Source organism: Vulpes lagopus, chromosome 14 (assembly GCF_018345385.1).
Source record: "Vulpes lagopus strain Blue_001 chromosome 14, ASM1834538v1, whole genome shotgun sequence".
In the NCBI taxonomy this organism is placed as follows: domain Eukaryota; kingdom Metazoa; phylum Chordata; class Mammalia; order Carnivora; family Canidae; genus Vulpes; species Vulpes lagopus.
The window spans coordinates 36,588,401-36,606,874 of NC_054837.1; the positions used below are offsets into that span (position 1 = coordinate 36,588,401).

The following is an 18,474-nucleotide window of genomic DNA, read 5'->3' on the forward strand; positions in this document are numbered from 1 at the left end:
TGTAGTCAGGTCCGTTCCTCCAGGCTGTTTCCGTCCTGGGTTTGTGGACTGGAGCCGGCCCGCGGGTTCCTGAGCTTCTGCGGTCTGGATCCCGGGCGGCACTGACTTAGCCCCTCCCGGCGCGTCCTGTTCAGAGCAGGAGCTTGGCCGGCTGAGCCCCCACGGTAGGTCTGGGGCGTGGTCGCAGCCCGCCGGGACTCGAGGTCGCCGCGCCCGCTGTGGCGTGCTGCAAACTGGATGGTGCGGGCGGTCCGCCCCGGGTGGGCGCGGATGGGCGGCAGGGAGACCCTCACAGCTCGGTTCTCTGCCCCGCAGCCTGCACGGGACAGCGCGGGATGGCTGGCAGGCTCCGGAAGGCTTCGTGTTGGGTAAGTAGGGACCTCCCGTCTTTAGAAGCTGCCTGGGCACTGAGCACGGTTACGTCCAGGGCCCGAACGGTCGCGTCCCGCCCCCTTCCTGCCCCTGTCTCTGATCTCGTGTTTCTGGCACTTTGTCCTGGGTCCTCTCCCTCGAGGTTCGGATCCGTTGCCCGTCGCGGCCGCTGACCTCTGAGGGTCGTGAGGGTCCCTGTTACGGAAGCCGGGAGGAGCCATGTTTGAGCCGGGGCGCGTAGGCCCCGGACCGAGCTGTTGGCAGGGGGACCCCGTGGCGAACGCTGAGCTTCCGACTTACTGCGCCGCGGGCGGTGCCTCCCCTGGGCACCCTGCTGGGAGGACCTGGCCGCCTGGGTGTTGAGTATGTGCTGCGCCGCCGAGTCTGCAGCTCGAGGGGGAGCTCCCTTCGGGAAATACACATGTTAGTAGGAGCTCAGGGTGCGATGGATCCTCCGGTTTGTGGCAAAGACGAGGCAGATCAGGGTGCAAGACAGGTGTGAGGAGAATGTGGGAAGAGATCTTCGTAAGAGCCGTGACGGGAAATACCTCAGAAAAGTGTTTCTCTGGGACTTCGGTGTTTATGAGTCTTAAGGAATTTCTTGGCACCAAAGAGCGGGTTGGAATCGTCACTTCTTGAGGGCGGTTGGCGCGCTGCAAACTGGATTGCATGAGGTGTTGGACAGTGGGATGTGAAGTGACTAGTGACAGCAGAGACCCCTTCTAGGTGGTATGACACTTCAGGGTGTTACAGGAAGATGACGGGTGCCAGGAAGAAGGCCATTCACTGAGTGGCATGAGTGATACAATTGACCGTAAAATTAAGGATCTGTTTATTGTTTTATCTTTTTAAGTAATCTCTGTGCGCAACGTGGGACTTAAACTTACAACCCCGAGATCAAGAGTGGCATGCTTTACTGACTGGCCCACCTGGCACCCCAGGATATTTTTACTCTTTAACAATAACTGTATGGAAAACACGGTGAGACAAAACATTGTATTTACAGTAGCAGTAAAGAAAAATAAGCAAACAGAATCACATGAAGAATAAGTAAGGAAGATCAGATGAAGGATTGAAAGGATTACCCCATTGAGTGGGTAATAATAGGCACCACTCTTAGCGAGGCACTTTGTGTGTATGGAGTTGTTAGGGTCTCATGAGCCCATGAGGCTGGAAGGTCCCCACCTTACAGGTGAGGAAACTGGGAAGCCTGTCCATGGCCCCAAACTAGTAAAAAAAGGATCCAAGGAGACTGGGCTTGCAGAGCTAGGACTCAAGGCACTATCTTCAGACTTTGTGCCTCTTACATTTTAATGTGAACAGTTTCTCTTGTGCTCGAGTGCACATATTAATTTAACAAACAGTTACTGATTATTACACCAGGTAATTTCTAGGGCATGTAGGGATGAACAAGATTGACAGGATCCATGACCCTGTGCAGGGTATGGGAGATGGTTAAACAAAATCACAAAAGATGTGAATGTTACGCAAGTGAAAGAGAGCAGCTAAGCTGGAAGAGAGCAGCTAAACGGCTACTTTAGATTGGCACCCCTTTGCAAGGCAACATTTAAGTAGCATTTAATGGACAACTAGATGACCGTGGGATGGTGGGGGTAGCAGGGAAGGAAGCATTCCAGACGTTTATTTCTAGGGTTGCACTCCAAGCAAATTGGCAGCTGCCTCTGGTGGAAAGAAAGCCTGTGGGTGGAGTGCGAAGGGATGGCTGTCCAATTTTCCCAGCACCATTTACTGAAGAGACTGTCCTTTTTCCAGTGGATAGTCTTTCCTGCTTTGTCAAATAGTAGTTGACCATAGAATTGAGGGGCCATTTCTGGGTTCTCTGTTCTGTTCCATTGATCTCTGTGTCTGTGTTTGTGCCAGTAACACACTGTCTTGATCATAGCTTTGTAGTACAACTTGAGATCCGGCATTGTGATGCCCCTGGCTCTGGTTTTCTTTTTCAATATTCCCCTGGCTATTTGGGGTCTTTTCTGATTCCACACAAATCTTAAGATTATTTGTTCCAACTCTCTGAAGATAGTCCATGGTAATTTTTTTTTATATTTTTAAAATTTTATTTATTTATTCATGATAGTCACACACAGAGAGAGAGAGAGAGAGGCAGAGACACAGGCAGAGGGAGAAGCAGGCTCCATGCAGGGAGCCTGAAGCGGGACTCAATCCCGGGACCCCAGATCACACCCTGGGCTGAAGGCAGGTGCTAAACCGCTAAGCCACCCAGGGATCCCCATCCATGAATCTTTTTAATTGTTCTCTAATTTCCTGGTTGACCCATTCATCTTTTAGTAGGATGCTCTTTAACCTCCATGTGTTTGAGTTTCTTTCAAATTTCTTCTTGTGACTGAGTTCAAGTTTCAAAGCATTGTGGTCTGAAAATATGCAGGGGGGAATCCCAATCTTTTGGCATTAGTTGATACCTGATTTGTGACCCAGTATGTGGTCTGTTTTGGAGAAAGTTGCATGTGCTCTGGAGAAAAATGTGTATTCAGCTGCATTCAGATGGGAAGTTCTGTATAGATCTGTGAAATCCATCTGGTCCAGTGTAACATTTAAGGGCCTTGATTCTTTGGTGATGTTGTGCTTAGGATATCTGTCATTTGCAGAAAGTGCCATGTTGAAGTCTCCTACTATTAGCATATTATGATCTAAGTATGTTTTTAGTTATTAATTGATATACTTGGCAGCTCCCACATTAGGGGCATAAATATTCATGAATGTTAGCTCTATCTCCTGGATCTGAATGCCTGTTTCTCTCCGCAAATTAGGGGAGTTCTCAGCTTTGATTTGTTTAAATATGCTGTCTGGCCCTCTAGCCCTCTCTTGGAACCCCAGTTATACATAGTTTCTTCCTTCTGAGGCTGTCATTTATTTCCCTTAACCTTTTCTCATGGTCTTTTGTTTTTCTCTTTTTTCCTCATCTTCCTTCCTTGTCATCAACTTGTCTTCTATGTCGGTCACTCTTCCACCTCACTAATCCTCATTTTTAGGACATCAAGTTTGGATTGCATCTCATTTAATTGATTTTTAATTTCAGCCTGATTAGATCTAAATTCTGCAGTCATGAAGTCTTTTGAATCTTTTAGGCTTTTTTCCAGAGCCACTAGTAGCTTTATAATTGTGCTTCTTTTTTTTTTTTTTTTAAGATTTTTATTTATTTATTCATAGAGACAGGGAGAGACAGGCAGAGACACAGGGAGAGGGAGAAGCGGGCTCCATGCAGGGAGCGCGATGTGGGACTTGATCCCAGGTCTCCAGGATCATGCCCCGGGCTGCAGGTGGCGCTAAACCACAGCACCACTGAGGCTGCCCTATAATTGTGCTTCTGAATTGGCTTTCTGACATTGCATTGTAATCCATATTCTTTAATTCTGTGGCAGAGAATACTATTTCTGATTCTTTTTTTTGTGGTGAGTTCTTTCTAGTCATTTTCTTCAGGGCAGAGTGAGCGGGCTGAGTCAAGAATATCAACCAGAACTTAAGTAAATTTCACCCTAGATGATTCTGCTGAGGTCAGAGACCAGAAAATGAAAACAAAGATCAGAATGAAGTAAAAGAAAAGGACCACTAAAGTGAAAAACAAATTTTAAACCAAAGTTGTAGGGATCCCTGGGTGGTGCAGCGGTTTGGCGCCTGCCTTTGGCCCAGGGCGCAATCCTGGAGACCCGGGATCGAATCCCACGTCGGGCTCCTGGTGCATGGAGCCTGCTTCTCCCTCTGCCTATGTCTCTGCCTCTCTCTCTCTATCATAAATAAATTAAAAAATAAAAAAAAAATTAAAAAAAAATTAAAAAAAAAATAAACCAAAGTTGTAGAAAATTAAAGGCCAAGGATCCCAAGGAAGCAGAGAAGAAAAGAGAAAAAAAAAGAAAAAAGAAAAAGAAGAAAGGGATCCCTGGGTGGCGCAGCGGTTTGGCGCCTGCCTTTGGCCCAGGGCGCGATCCTGGAAACCCTGGGATCGAATCCCACATCGGGCTCCCGGTGCATGGAGCCTGCTTCTCCCTCCGCCTGTGTCTCTGCCGCTCTCTCTCTCTCTGTGACTATCATGAATAAATAAAAAAAAAAATTAAAAAAAAAAATTAAGAAAAAGAAGAAAAAAAAGGTGGGGGGGACTTGGAGATGGTGGTGGTGACAAAGTGGAGGGAGATTATAGTCTACCTGAGAGGGTCCTAGAGGGTGGTCCTCTTGGTTCTGAGTCTATTAAGTTCTGTACGTTAGAACATGCTCAGTCCCACATTTATATAAACCAGAATTACTTGTAGAGAGCCCCAACATTGACCACCAAATCATAAATGAGATAAAAGAGGGGGGCAGAATGGGAATGAAGAGAGAATATAGTCTCACAGAATGAACCAGCACGGTATACCACTTGGTTCTGGGTGCATGCTGGTCATGTTTTAGAAGGTATGAACTTCTGCCATTGGAGAACAAAATGAGGCAGAGAAACAGAAAACAGAAAACAAAGCAAAAAAACATATCTTGTATGTCTCTCAAATTTAATTGAGTATGTTGAAGGGAATCTAGAAGTGGAAAATACATCTAAGGCCTGTAATTGTAGAAATATGAAAGTCAAAAAGGAAGAAACTTAAGAATGAAGAAGTGGTAAAATATTTGTAGTTAAGGTTAGAAAAAAATATTGGAAAGTTTTAGTCTGATATAAAAATGAGTTAAAAAACAAAAACAAGGGCGGCCCAGGTGGCTCAGCAGTTTAGCACCACCTTTGGCACAGGCATGATCCTGGAGAGCCAGGATTGAGTCCCACGTTGTGCTCCCTGCATGGAGCCTGCTTCTCCCCACCCCTCTCTCTCTCTATCTCATTAATAAATAAAATCTTTAAAAAACAAAAAACGATTTGTACCGGAAAGGGGGGATAAAAAGGGGCGTACTCTCTCTAGTTCTATATACTATAAATCCGTCTGTTTCTTTTTTTTTTTTTTTAATTTATTTATTTATGGTAGTCACACACAGAGAGAGAGAGAGGCAGAGACACAGGCAGAGGGAGAAGCAGGCTCCATGCACCGGGAGCCCGATGTGGGATTCGATCCCGGGCCTCCAGGATCACGCCCTGGGCCAAAGGCAGGCGCCAAACCGCCGCGCCACCCAGGGATCCCAATCCGTCTGTTTCCCCTGGAGCTTTCCAGCACTGCTTGGTGAAGAGCTTGCTCTTCCCCTCTCCTTCCACCTGGTCTTCTGAGGAGGGGTCTGCTGTGCTGATTCCCAGGTGTGTGTACCTGGGGGAGCTTCCCTGCTCCCTGCCAGTTGCAGGGCTCAGTGGGAGCTATTTACCCCGGGAGGCCTCCATTCCCTGGCGGCCCGCCCCTCCCAAGCACAAGGTGAAACTAGGAGGAACAACAACAACAGTGACGACCAGGTCTCCACCTCTGGAATCAGCTCCCCAGTAGTAATGAATGCAGTCTTCTAGTCCGCAGTGGCCTGGATGCTCCTGGGGCGGGGCAGGGGCGCTGATCTGCACAGCTTGGGGGTGCCTGGGGGGCAGGAGAGTCCTTGCTGTCCTGTGCCCTTCCCCTGTGCCCTCCCCGCCGCCACCTGTCCGGGGGGGGGGGGGAGTGTAGGATCGTGGGCTGTGTCCGCTTGGCGCCCTGTGATCCGGGGCCCTGTGTTGCTGGAACCACGCACCCAGTGTCCGAGGCTTCTGAATGCAGCAGGGTGTCGAAGTTTGGAATCACCCGCCTAACCGACTGGCTTCTCCCAGATGCCCTGCCAAGCATTGGTGGTTCAGTGGTAGAATTCTTGCATGCCAGATGCCCTGCCAGATTTGCGCTCGAGCCCTTTACTGAGATCGGTCCACAGTTTGTGTTGTGCTTTCCCCTGGGTGCACTTCCTCTATTAGTGACTCCGGGAAACTGGAGGCTTCACTGCCCCTCCCGCAATTCTGCCCGATTTCCCTGCTAAGCGCTTTTCTGTCCGGGAAAAATCTGGTGCAGATTTTTAAAGTTCCCGCTTCTCTGGGGCTGGGCTTTCCTGTCCCGTAGGCTTTCACCCAGCTCCTTGTGGCCACCACTTGGTTCTTTTTAATTTTTTTCCACCTTCCTACCTTGCTAGAACCGAAAACCCTTCTCTGTAGCGTTCCGGCTATTCTCTCTTTAAATCTCAGGTGGGGGATCCCTGGTTGGCGCAGCGGTTTAGCGCCTGCCTTTGGCCCAGGGCGCCATCCTGGAGACCCGGGATCGAATCCCACGTCAGGCTCCCGGTGCATGGAGCCTGCTTCTCCCTCTGCCTGTGTCTCTGCCTCTCTCTCTCTCTCTCTCTGTCTGTGTGTGACTATCATAAATAAATAAAAATTAAAAAAAAATAAATAAATCTCAGGTGGAATTCATAGCTGTCCAGGATGATTTGAAAGTTATGTAGGTAAGTTGGTGGGGCCAGGTGAGTTGAGGAACCTACTCCTCTCCATCTTGCCCCATCTCCCTTATTTATTTATTCATGAGAGACAGAGAGACAGAGACAGACGTAGAGGAGGCTCCCTACCGGGATGCGGAGCTTGATGCTCCATCCCAGGACCCCGGGATCATAACCTGAGCTGAAGGCAGATGCTCAACCACTGAACCACCCAGGTGCCCCTCCCTTACATTTATTTATTTATTTATTTATTTATTTATTTATTTATTTATTTATTTATTTATTTATATTTTATCTTATTTTATTTATTTATTTATTTATTTATTTATTTATTTATTTATTTAATAGTCACAGAGAGAGAGAGAGAGGCAGAGACACAGGCAGAGGGAGAAGCAGGCTACATGCCCCGGGAGCCCGACGTGGGATTCGATCCCGGGTCTCCAGGATTGAGCCCCGGGCCAAAGGCAGGTGCCAAACCATTGCGCCACCCAGGGATCCCCCTTACATTTATTTTAAAATTCTCTGTGGCATTACATATAGATCATCATTTCCTTTTGTTAGAGCTCCATCTTATTATGCTGCAGTGGGAATGGGCCATGTATTATTGGGCTCTTTCTCCACTGATGCTGATGGGGATTTAAGTCTCCCCATGCCTAACAGCTGATAACACCTAGGGCTTTCTATTTGCTGCTCTCAGGCCTCTCAGCTTTTGATCTGCTGAAATTTCGTATTCTTTTGATACACAAATATATTTAATTTTTTTAAGTTACTGATTAAAATTACTTATGAATTTTATAGGTGATCGGGTGGAATTTTAGGTGTGCTTAATTCAACATTTGAAAAGTGTTGTTATGTGACTTGCATCATACTGTATGTAATTATATAGTTTGAACAACGTCTCTATAGGAAGAATGTACCATAATCTTCTCTAGCTATTCTCTTATTGGTGGAAATTCAGGTTGTTGAGCTAGTCACTTTTACAAATTTTGAAACAGTGAACAACTCTGCACGTCTATGGATATTCTTATCTTGTTGATTTTTGGTGATAGATATATTTAGTACTTTTTTACATTCTCTTAGAACAAAGTTCAATCTTATAATTACCTTCCTGTCCTAATCTCTTTTCTTTTTCAGAGATAATCAATTTGGCATATGTTCTTCTAGATCTTTCTATGTACATTTGTCTACAGTCATTTATATCCTTAAAATGTTTGGTTTATTTGTGTGGGTAATCACATATATAGATTTCACACTATGTGACATTTCTGTTTTTCCCTTATGCCAAAAATATATTTGTAGTTGTATCTGTGATAGTTTTATACATATATATCCATTTGTGGCTTTTTTGACTTTTTAAAAATTTAATTGAGTTCTAAATTACAATAAAATGCATCAATCTTAAGGAGACTATTTATATTCTTTTAGGTTCCTGGAACCAATTCCAACAAGAGGGGTGGAGGTGCAGTTCCCCTACACACAACACAAAGGAGAGAATTAAGCTGAGCATTCACCTTAATTCTCCAAACTGGTAGTATACACTAAACTGTCCACCTAGAGATGGGGGACACTTTCCTGGAAACCAGCTGCACTTTGGTAGGCTGTCAAAGGGCTTTCAAGAAGTCACCTCATTAACAACAAAAGATACCTTGCTCACACTCATTAGAGGAAATTCCAGGGATTTTAGGAAGTCTGAGCCAGGAAACAAACCATGGATGAAGACCAAATACATATGAGAACTATGTTTTGGACATCTGAATGACTGAATATTCTTATAAGTCACAGAATTAGAGAATGCACTGAAGACAAATCAAAATCAAACTAAAGAATTCCGGAGTTCTAGAAGGTTCCATGTTCTCCCAATGGCCACTGTCATCCCCTCCCCTCTCCCCCCAGGGGTCATTGCTTTGTTTTATTGGTTTTATTTCTGTTACATCTAACACCATAAATTTTGTTGTTTGTTTTTTTTTTAATTTAATATAATTGGAATTGTACAGTAAAGTGTCTGGCTTCTCTCAACATGGTTTGTCAGTGACCCCCAAGTTGTATGATACAGTGTTGTATGACTGTTAGTTTATCTGCTGTATTCGTAGACATGGGCAGCAGCAACATTTGGGCTGTGTCCAGTTAATGGCTATTTGAATAACATTGTTATAAACATTTTTGTACACGTCTTTTGAGGGATATCAGTTCTCATTTCTTTTAGGCTTATCCCAGATTTCTCAGCCTCGACACTGTTGACATTTAGGGTAGAATTACTCTTCATTGTGAAGGACTGTCCCATGCAATATAGGATGTTGAGCAGCATCCAGATTTGGCCTTGGCCTCTCCCTGTGTAGCTACCAGCAGCACTAGCTCCATATGACAATCTCAGGTGTCTCTAGACAGTGTCAGACATCCCCTGGGGGTGCAGAATCTTGCTCATGGTTGACAGCCAGCTGGCATGTATGTAGGAGTGATAATGTTTGGTCATCGAGTGTATGTATATTTAAGGTTAGTATATACTACCAGTTTCGAGATTTGGCAAAACCACTTTATGTTCCCATGGCCAATATGTGAGTTCCACATGGTCTGCATCCAGGCCAACAGTTGTTTGTCACATTTGCTTTTTGGCATCTCCTCACTTGTTTTTTGTTTCGTTTTGTTTTTTAAGATTGTATTTATTTATTCATGAGAGACACACACAGAGAGAGAGAGAGAGAGAGAGAGAAAGAGAGAGAGAGGCAGAGACACAGGCAGAGGGAGAAGCAGGCCCCATGCAGGGAGCCCAACGTGGGACTCAATCCCAGGTCTCCAGGATCACGCCCTGGGCTGAAGGCAGCGCTAAACCGCTGAACCACCCAGACTGCCCACATCTCCTCACTTGTAATGGAATCTCAAGTCCTTACTACCCCATGCCCACCCACAGTGGCTCTCCATCATCTGCGGCTCCGCAGCACTAGCTCCAGGTTCAGAGTCTATGTTGAAGTGAACCCTGGCTGGCCTCAGTAATGGGCCCCTTAGTTTCTTGAAAGAAGACTAGGAATTTACCTATTTTGGCATTTTTTTTGTTTTTTTGGTTTTTTTTTTAATGGTGCCAGGCTCTCACTCAAGATGGGTTGAGCAGCTGCCAAGATGAGAGTTCACAGGGTCAGACCTTCCCATGTGTTTACAATTATTCTTTTCATCTCTGGGCAAAATATATCTTGGATAATTTTTTTTATGCAAGACTTACAACACCTGTTTCATCTTCATGTATAGATGCCTGTTTCCCTCTACAAGACTGGAAGCTTCTTGAGGGCAGAAGTTGGTTGTGTTCATCCTGAAGTTTTCAGGACCAAAACCAGTATCTGGCACATGGAAATGCAAAAGTTTTTTGGTTTTGTTTTTTAAAGATTTTTTATTTATTCACTTGAGAGAGAGCACACAAGTGAGAGAATGAGCAAGGTGAGCGGCAGGCAGAGAGAACAGGAGAAGCAGACTCCCCACTGAGCAGGGAGCCCAACATGGGGTTTGATCCTAGGACCCTGGGATTATGACCTGAACTGAACCAGACGATTCACTGACTGAGCCACCCAGGCACCCCTGTTTTTGTTCTGTTTTATTCTGAAAGTCCGTGCTGACCTGGACACAGGAGGCAGTCCATGGAGGAACATTTCTCCTTTACCAGTTCCTGTACATCTGTTCCACGTCACCTAATGTAATAGCATCCGATTGAATGGGATGTATATTATTACAGGGATTATTGTCATTCAAGGATATATCTATGGAGTTCACCTGGGAAGAGTGGCAGTTGCTGGATTCTGCACAGAAGTACCTGTACAGGGATGTGATCCTGGAGAACTATAGCCACCTGGTGTCTCTGGGTAAGTGCCACTTCTCTGTTGATCTCAGGTTGTGATTTATAAATCACCATCCCTTTTTCTTTTGTTTATCTACCATGAATTCTCAAAAAAATATATATATATTTAAGATTTTATTTATTTATTCATGAGAGACACAGAGAAAGAGACGCAGAGACACAGGCAGAGGGAAGAGCAGGCTCCATGAAGGGAGCCCAACGCGGGACTCGATCTCAGGTCTCCAGGGTCACACCCTGGACTGAAGGTGGCGCTAAACCACTGAGCCACCGATGCTGCGCCCTCCAAAGTTTTTTTTTTTTTTTTTTTAATTTTTATTTATTTATGATAGTCCCAGAGAGAGAGAGAGGCAGAGACACAGGCAGAGAGGGAGAAGCAAGCTCCGTGCACCAAGAGCCGACGTGGGATTCGATCCCAGGTCTCCAGGATCGCGCCCTGGGCCAAAGTCAGGCGCTAAACCGCTGCGCCACCCAGGGATCCCCTCCAAAGTTTTTAATGGTTATGGGCTTGAACCTTAGAGATCAAAGTTCATGGTCCCTATTTGGCCCTCATCCTCTAACTATAATCCTCCCCCAAGTGCAAGTGAGCAGTTTTGTAGGTCTGGACCCCTTAGTCCCTAGCAGCGTGGCCCACATCCTTTGTGATTTTCCACTAACAGGGTATCATGGTACCAAACCTGATTTAATCTTCAAGTTGGAGCAAGGAGAGGAGCCGTGGATGATAAATGCCAGAGTTTCCCGCCAGAGCTATCCAGGTGGGTAAGCGGGAAGATGGGGGTGTGGGAGTGAGCCAGGGCTGGCCGTGGGGCAGTGGTGTGTGAAAACTCTACACTGGAGCCCTTGAACTATTGGGCGACTCGGGAGGAACTTATAAGCTAGCTCCTTGGGGAAGGACCATCTCTCTGCCCATGTTTGGGCTTTCTTCTCATGGGTCTGAGGGACTCTGCTTAGATGCTGCTTTCGGGGTTATTTTCCCTCCTTCCTGTGGTCATGGACCACCTCAGCCGTTCCATCCTCCAGAGAGATCTTCTCTCCTATCCCTTTGCGTGACTCACGCCCTCTACTTCCCATATGTGGACTTTCTCTCTTGCTTTCCACAAATAATCCCTTAGTCAGTCCTTTGCTCAACATCACTTTTAGAGATTACATTGCTTTCTTTTCTCTCCTTTTGAAATTAGCTTTTACTTTCTTGGGCACTTTCCTTAAATGGAATCTGAAACCAGCCCAGTCTCACCTGTGTCATGAAGTGATTTTTATCACCTTATATTTCCTGGCTCCTCTTCCCTTTGGAGTCTTCCAGAGGGGTCTATTTCCCAAATATACCTGTTTTCTCGCCAGTACTGTAACAGCTGAAAGGCTTTTCCACTTGGGAGGTTTCAGCTTTTTTTCTCCCATGTTGTAACATCCCATGGGTATCCTCATCCTCTTTTCTTCTGCACTCCTGTCCTTCAGGTTAAATGCATGTAAAAGATCCCCAGGCTTTGGGATCCCTGGGTGGCGCAGCGGTTTGGCCCCTGCCTTTGGCCCAGGGCGCGATCCTGGAGACTCGGGATCGAATCCCAGGTCGGGCTCCCGGTGCATGGAGCCTGCTTCTCCCTCTGCCTGTGTCTCTGCCTCTCTCTCTCACTGTGTGCCTATCATAAATAAATAAAAATAAAAAATTAAAAAAAAAAAAAAAAAGATCCCCAGGCTTCCTCAGTAGCAGAAATGCGAAGGAAGTGTTCGTCTCTGGCTTCCTCACTTTCCTTATTATTGCTGTTGCACTTGTAGTACCATATCCTGGGCTCCCAGGCTCACCTCCGTTGCTAATCTTAGTGCTGCTTCTGTTTTGGCCAGTATTTTATCCTTTGGCAGTGTCTTCATAGCTCCTGTCCCCTCAGTTCCCAGACTAGATCAGTGTTCTCTCAGGCATGGGTAGCTCAAATTCTTAGCCATAATTGAGAACTCTATAGTCTTCTCCTTAGCTATTCCTGCTGGATTTGTTTTTATATGCGTCCTGTCACTTTCCAGAGGGGTGGATGAAGGTAGCAGTCATCAGTTATACACTGTCCTCTTTGAGAAAAAAAATCAAAGACTTCTTGCCCTAGCACTGGCACACTTTTCCTTCTCATTCCAGTCTTTTCTCTTTGTCCTACATGGCCACAGATGGCTTGAGGAGAATGGCCCCTGTTAGTTGGTGCAGATTTGGGCATATTTGGGGCTAAAGAATCATAGGCTGTTAATCAGATCAGGTTTAAGTTCCCTTCAAAACTCAACAAGAAAACAAAAACAGAAACAAAACAAGCAGGACACGTGGGTGGCTCAGTTCAGCATCTGCCTTTGGCTCAGGTGCTCTTTCACTATCTTGGTCTCTGCCTCTATCTCTTTTTCAAAAAAAAAAAAAAAATATATATATATATATGTAAAATTTTCAAACAAAAGACATCTAACAAGCTTCCAGTAAGTCTTCTTTTTTTCTCATTCTTTTAAGCCAATACCAACAACCAACAGTTGTCTGGACATGTCTTCAAGCCTGAGAAGTCCTTTTCTAGCCACTGGTCTTGGTATTCCCACCCCTTTCCTGGAGTTTAGTGGCCCCCGCTTTGAGGCACAAACCATAAGGTGAATTGTTCCTTACATAAGTGGTTAGAAAGGGTTTATCATTTATCAGGAGGATCCTGGGATCCCTGGGTGGCGCAGCGGTTTGGTGCCTGCCTTTGGCCCAGGGCGCGATCCTGGAGACCCGGGATCGAATCCCACGTCGGGCTCCCGGTGCATGGAGCCTGCTTCTCCCTCTGCCTGTGTCTCTGCCTCTCTCTCTCTCTCTCTCTCTCTCTCTCTCTCTCTCTCTCTCTGTGACTATCATAAAAAAAAAAAAAAAATTTATCAGGAGGATCCTGAGGAAGAGGAGAGCTCCTGGCAGCCCCCCAGGACAGCTGTGGTGACATGCCAGGGCTGTGCCCCTGATGAGTGCTCCTTTCCTGCTGCCCTGTGGGTATCACACTCAACATCATGGTCCTTTTGAGCCTTGTTGTCCAGTCTCAGTGTCATCTGCTCACCTTCCTTGGAAAGTCTCATCCTTCATAGCGTTTAAGACTCTTTACGTGTTGTTGACGCCAGCTTTTTCCTAAGCACTAAACTTAAGTCTGTCTGCCTCTCCATTTGTCTCCTCTCCATTTGGATTTTTAGCTGAGATCTCAAGTGTAATCAGATCCAAAACAAAGTCCTTCATTTTTCTTCCAAACATTCTCTTACTCAGAGAGCAGCACCCCTGTTTCACAAGCCTAAAATCTAGAGTTCTTAAAGCATCCCCATCTCTCGCCTTCTTCATCCAGTCCTTTGGTAGATTTTCTTGGTTCTTTTCAGATACACTCTGATGTCTTCCTGCACTACTACAAGGGCTTTCTCATTTGTTTTTTAGCCCTTTTCTTATTCATTTCTTACAAAACAGCCAAACATCTTTTAAAAGCACAACACAAATCAAGATGTCCTCTAATTGAAACCCCTTGGTTAAGATGAGAACTTTTTGCTGCCTATTTGGTTCCTGCCTCACTCTGTTCACTCAGTGGGTTTTAGCGTTAGCCTTTTTTCAAAATATTTCTTTTTTTCTTTCTTTCTTTTTTATTTTGTAGGCTCCACACCCAATGTGGGGCTCTTGATCCTGAGATCAAGAGTCACCGGCTCCACCGATTGAGCCTACCAAACTTCTTATTTCTTTTTTTAAAAGTGTTTGTTTGTTTATTTGAGAGAGAGAGAGAAAGAGATAGCGACAGAGCTAGGAAGAGGGAGCACAAGGGGGGAGGAGAGAAGTAGGCTCCCCACGGAGCAGTTGGGGCTTGATCCCAGGACACCATGATCATAACCTAAGCTGATGGCAGATACCCAGCTGACTGAGCCATCTAGGCACCCCTCATGTTTTCTATTACTTAACTGTGGCAAGCAGGTGTTCCCTTCTCAAGAACTTTGTATGTGTTTTTCCATCTGTTTGGAATGTCTTGCCCTTAATTTTCCTATGGCTAACACAGTCTTACTTTCAATGTCTCATTGTACCTATCTGAATGTTATACTCTGGTTATTCTGTATACTCAAAATTCATTTTTTGAGTAAACACCTATAATAATAACATTCAGATATAAGATAAATGGCATTGGGTCCTAATTGCAGGCTAAGCTTTTTGAGCCTCTTGTTTTCTTTTCTTTTCTTTCTTTCTTTCTTTCTCTTTTTTTTTTTTTTTTTGATAGCAGGAGTACAGCATAGGAGAGTGGCAATGGGGCAGGGTGGGGGAGGGCCAAAGGGAGAGAGAGAGAGAATCTCAAACAGGCTCCCCATTGACCACAAGCCATCAGACACAGGGCTCGATGTTACAACCCTGAGATCATGACCTGAGCTGAAACCAAGAGTTAGTCACTCAACCCACTGAGCCACCCAGGTACCTCTAGAGAGAGGCAGAGACACAGGCAGAGGGAGAAGCAGGCTCCATGCACCGGGAGCCTGACGTGGGATTCGATCCCGGGTCTCCAGGATCGCGCCCTGGGCCAAAGGCAGGCGCCAAACCGCTGCGCCACCCAGGGATCCCCTAAGCCTCTCTTTTAAAAACCGTTTTTGATCACTGCTATTTGTGACCCATTTCCATAATGGGATTTGGTTTGACTCAGTTCCTTGTGCTCCACAAAGCTCAGATATATGGCACATGTAGGCCTGGCCAGTATTTCTTTTGAGCCAGTGTCTGAGGCCTGTTATCAAGAAAAAAGACTCATTACATGGCAGTCCTATAGCTCTCTTAATCCCATATCAGCTACATTGATGATTAAAAATATATATACATGTATATTTATTTTTCCTAGAAGGTTGGAAAGAGTGGTACCAGAAAAGTCAAGATGAGTTTGAAAATGTTGAGAGAAATTATGCTTTTGGCGCGTTTGGAAAACGTCATCTGAGCAGAATCCATGTTTCTTCAAGACAAAGAATCCATAAGTACAACACACATGGAAAAAGTCTGACACAAAACTCAGGTTCAACCAAAAGCTGTCTGAGAAAAAATCCTGATAAATTCCATGGATATGAAGAATCCTATTTTCTTAAGCATCAAAGAGCTCACAGTATAGAAAAGAACTGTGTGTGTAATGAATGTGGAAAAGCTTTTCGTTGTAAATCACAGCTGATCGTCCATCTCAGAATTCACACGGGAGAGAGACCTTACGAATGCACCAAGTGTGAAAGGGCGTTTAGTGCCAAGTCAAACCTTAACGCTCATCAGAGAGTCCACACAGGAGAAAAGCCCTACTCCTGTAGTGACTGTGGGAAGGTATTCTCCTTCAGGTCACAGCTCATCGTCCATCAGGAAATTCACACAGGAGGGAAACCTTATGGCTGCGGTGAATGTGGGAAAGCCTACAGCTGGAAGTCACAGCTTATCTTACACCAGAGAAGCCACACAGGAGTGAAACCTTATGAATGTGGTGAGTGTGGGAAAGCCTTTAGTTTGAAGTCACCATTTGTTGTACACCAGAGGACTCACACAGGAGTGAAGCCTCATAAATGCAGTGAATGTGGGAAAGCTTTTAGGAGTAAGTCATACCTCCTGGTTCACATCAGAATGCACACAGGGGAGAAACCCTATCAGTGCAGCGATTGTGGGAAAGCCTTCAACATGAAGACACAACTTGTTGTTCACCAGGGAATCCACACGGGAAATAATCCTTATCAGTGCAGTGAATGTGGGAAAGCCTTTGGTAGGAAAGAACAACTTACCGCACATCTGAGAGCACATGCAGGTGAGAAGCCCTATGGGTGCACTGAGTGTGGGAAGGCTTTCAGCAGCAAATCATACCTTGTGATACATAGGAGAACGCACACAGGAGAAAGACCCTATGAATGTAGTTTCTGTGAGAGAGCCTTTTGTGGGAAATCCCAGCTCATCATACACCAGAGAACTCACTCAACAGAGAAGCCATATGAATGCAGCGAATGTGAGAAAGCCTATCCCAGGAAGGCGTCACTTCAGATACACCAGAAAACTCACTCAGGAGAGAAACCTTTTAAGTGTGGTGAATGTGGAAAGGCCTTCACTCAGAAGTCGTCCCTCAGTGAGCATCAGAGAGTTCACACTGGAGAAAAACCATGGAAATGCTCTGAATGTGGGAAATCTTTCTGTTGGAATTCAGGGCTTCGTATACATCGAAAAACTCACAAGTGAAACATTAGAAGGAAGTAGATGTTAACTTTCTCATCGACATGGATCCTCAGGAGACTTTAGGTGATGTTATAGATGGGATGCACAAGCAGGAAGTCCTAAAAACAGAGTTAGAGACCATCCTGTATGGAATGAAGGGGCAAAAGCTTTCAGAAATAAGTCCTATGAGTCTCTGTGGACGAGACCTGAGGGAATGAGGAGCAGTAACTATGAAATGAGGTAGCATCATTATAAAGGTAAAATCTGGAGAAATCATATCTAAAACTTTCCAAATTTAATAAATCAGGAAAGCATTTTCCCATATGAAATGTGTTATGTGTGGAGAGTCACATTCCAGATTTGAAGCTATGTTTTAGTGAAGAAAACCTCAACTTTAAATGGTAGATTTTTTTTCATGATGGAGTATAAAGTTGTGTTTTATTTTAAAATGTAAATAAAGCAGCAGTCAGGAAAACAGCAAGAAACATATTCTCAAGGTTAGGGGATATTTAATGTGACTTTCCTGAGTAACTGAATAGCATTTTTAAAAATTTCAGCATTTTTTTTTATTTTTTTATTTTTTAATGTAACTTGTTACACATATATTTGGTAGTTTGTGGAATAACATCTCCTAATATTCTCCATATTAAATGCTAAATATCAGTTTTGTCTCTTTATTTCTTAGCAACCAAAGTAATGTGGCTTTTAATAACGGGAAAGATACTATTCCCAAAATGAGTTTACTTAGCAGTCTATGTAGTGGGTTTGGCATTTATCAGAGGGCTGCTGTGTGAGAGAAATCGAAATGAATGTGGATTATATTTTAGCAGTTCAGAGTCTGTTCTTCACTGATGAGTAAGAGCACTCTGGTTTTCTCTGGAGGAGCACCTCTCTGATATGTGCATCTCTGGGTTGGTGTCTTTCAGGGCATCTGTTCTACCAGCCACAGGTGAGCATTATGCCCACTTCCGGGTCATGGTAGCCTCTTTCCTGGATTCTGAGCCTTTGGGTGTAGTATGAACCAGAGGTATCTGTGGCACTCACTCACTCTTGCCCAGAATTGAGGACCATCAGTTCGGTCCTGCTGTATTGGTTTCCCAGAATAACTGGGTGCCATCCCTCTTTGAACCTGGTTTTCTGCCCTATGTCCTTCCTCTCTTCAATAAAAATGGGTTTTTTGGTTTCTTTTTTTTCCTGCTAAAGTTTAGGAGAGTGAATTTCTATCTCCTATTACTGAAGGGTCTTTAACTGATAAATTGCTGCTGGGGAGTAGTAGATAAGTAACAAAAGAGGCTTTATTCCCGAGGCAAGAAGAAAATCAGATTCTTGTCACATTCCAACATGGAAACTTCAGCCCATAGTATGAAGTAGCATTATTGCTTGTGTATACCAAGAACCTTGTGACCCCTGATGATAAGATTCTGGGAACACCAAAGGCTACTACCATGGAAGGGTTTTTAATTTATGAGTAAATCTGACACAGGAGATGGGATGGCTACTTCTGTTCGCTCTTAAACACAACAGTGACAGATGTGAGGCTCTGAAATCTCATCCCAAGGAAAAGCATTAACTGTGACATTGCTAAATTCACCATCTACTTCACATGTTCGCTAATCCCTTATATGAACATATATTGATCTAGAAAAAGTAGTTTGTTGACAGTTCATGTGGGGAGATCTGACAGAAGTCTGAACTCAGCCGGGCAGACACCTGAGAAACTGTGCTGGATGCTCTTCAC

At 44.9% G+C, this 18,474-nt stretch overlaps 2 protein-coding genes across 4 annotated transcripts in view; both read left to right on the forward strand.

Moving 5' to 3' along the window:
* ZNF26 (zinc finger protein 26) lies at positions 1-17,399 on the forward strand. 3 transcript variants are annotated; one of them, XM_041729110.1, is made up of 6 exons: positions 1-164; positions 316-368; positions 1,226-1,353; positions 10,466-10,592; positions 11,245-11,340; positions 15,409-17,399. In XM_041729110.1, exons 3-6 carry the CDS (start codon positions 1,342-1,344, stop codon positions 16,758-16,760), a joined length of 1,587 nt encoding a protein of 528 aa, XP_041585044.1. In that variant the 5' UTR covers positions 1-164; positions 316-368; positions 1,226-1,341; the 3' UTR covers positions 16,761-17,399. The 3 variants fall into 3 exon arrangements, with proteins under 3 accessions (XP_041585044.1, XP_041585042.1, XP_041585045.1); XM_041729108.1 differs by lacking the exon at positions 1,226-1,353; XM_041729111.1 differs by lacking the exons at positions 316-368; positions 1,226-1,353.
* ZNF84 (zinc finger protein 84) overlaps positions 11,290-18,474 on the forward strand; it is a 46,360-nt gene continuing 39,175 nt past the window's right edge. The window contains exon 1 of the mRNA XM_041729106.1: positions 11,290-11,340. The gene's annotated coding sequence lies outside the window, so the exon portion shown is untranslated. The remainder of the gene's footprint in view (positions 11,341-18,474) is intronic.

Bases quoted from the DNA above. Each gene is read 5' to 3' on its own strand.
- ZNF26 (XM_041729108.1), top strand. From the start codon at position 336: ATGGCTGGCAGGCTCCGGAAGGCTTCGTGTTGG. The intron at 369-10,465 runs GTAAGTAGGGAC...ATATTATTACAG, and splicing joins TCCGGAAGGCTTCGTGTTGG to GGATTATTGTCATTCAAGGA. The intron at 11,341-15,408 runs GTGGGTAAGCGG...TATTTTTCCTAG, and splicing joins TTCCCGCCAGAGCTATCCAG to AAGGTTGGAAAGAGTGGTAC.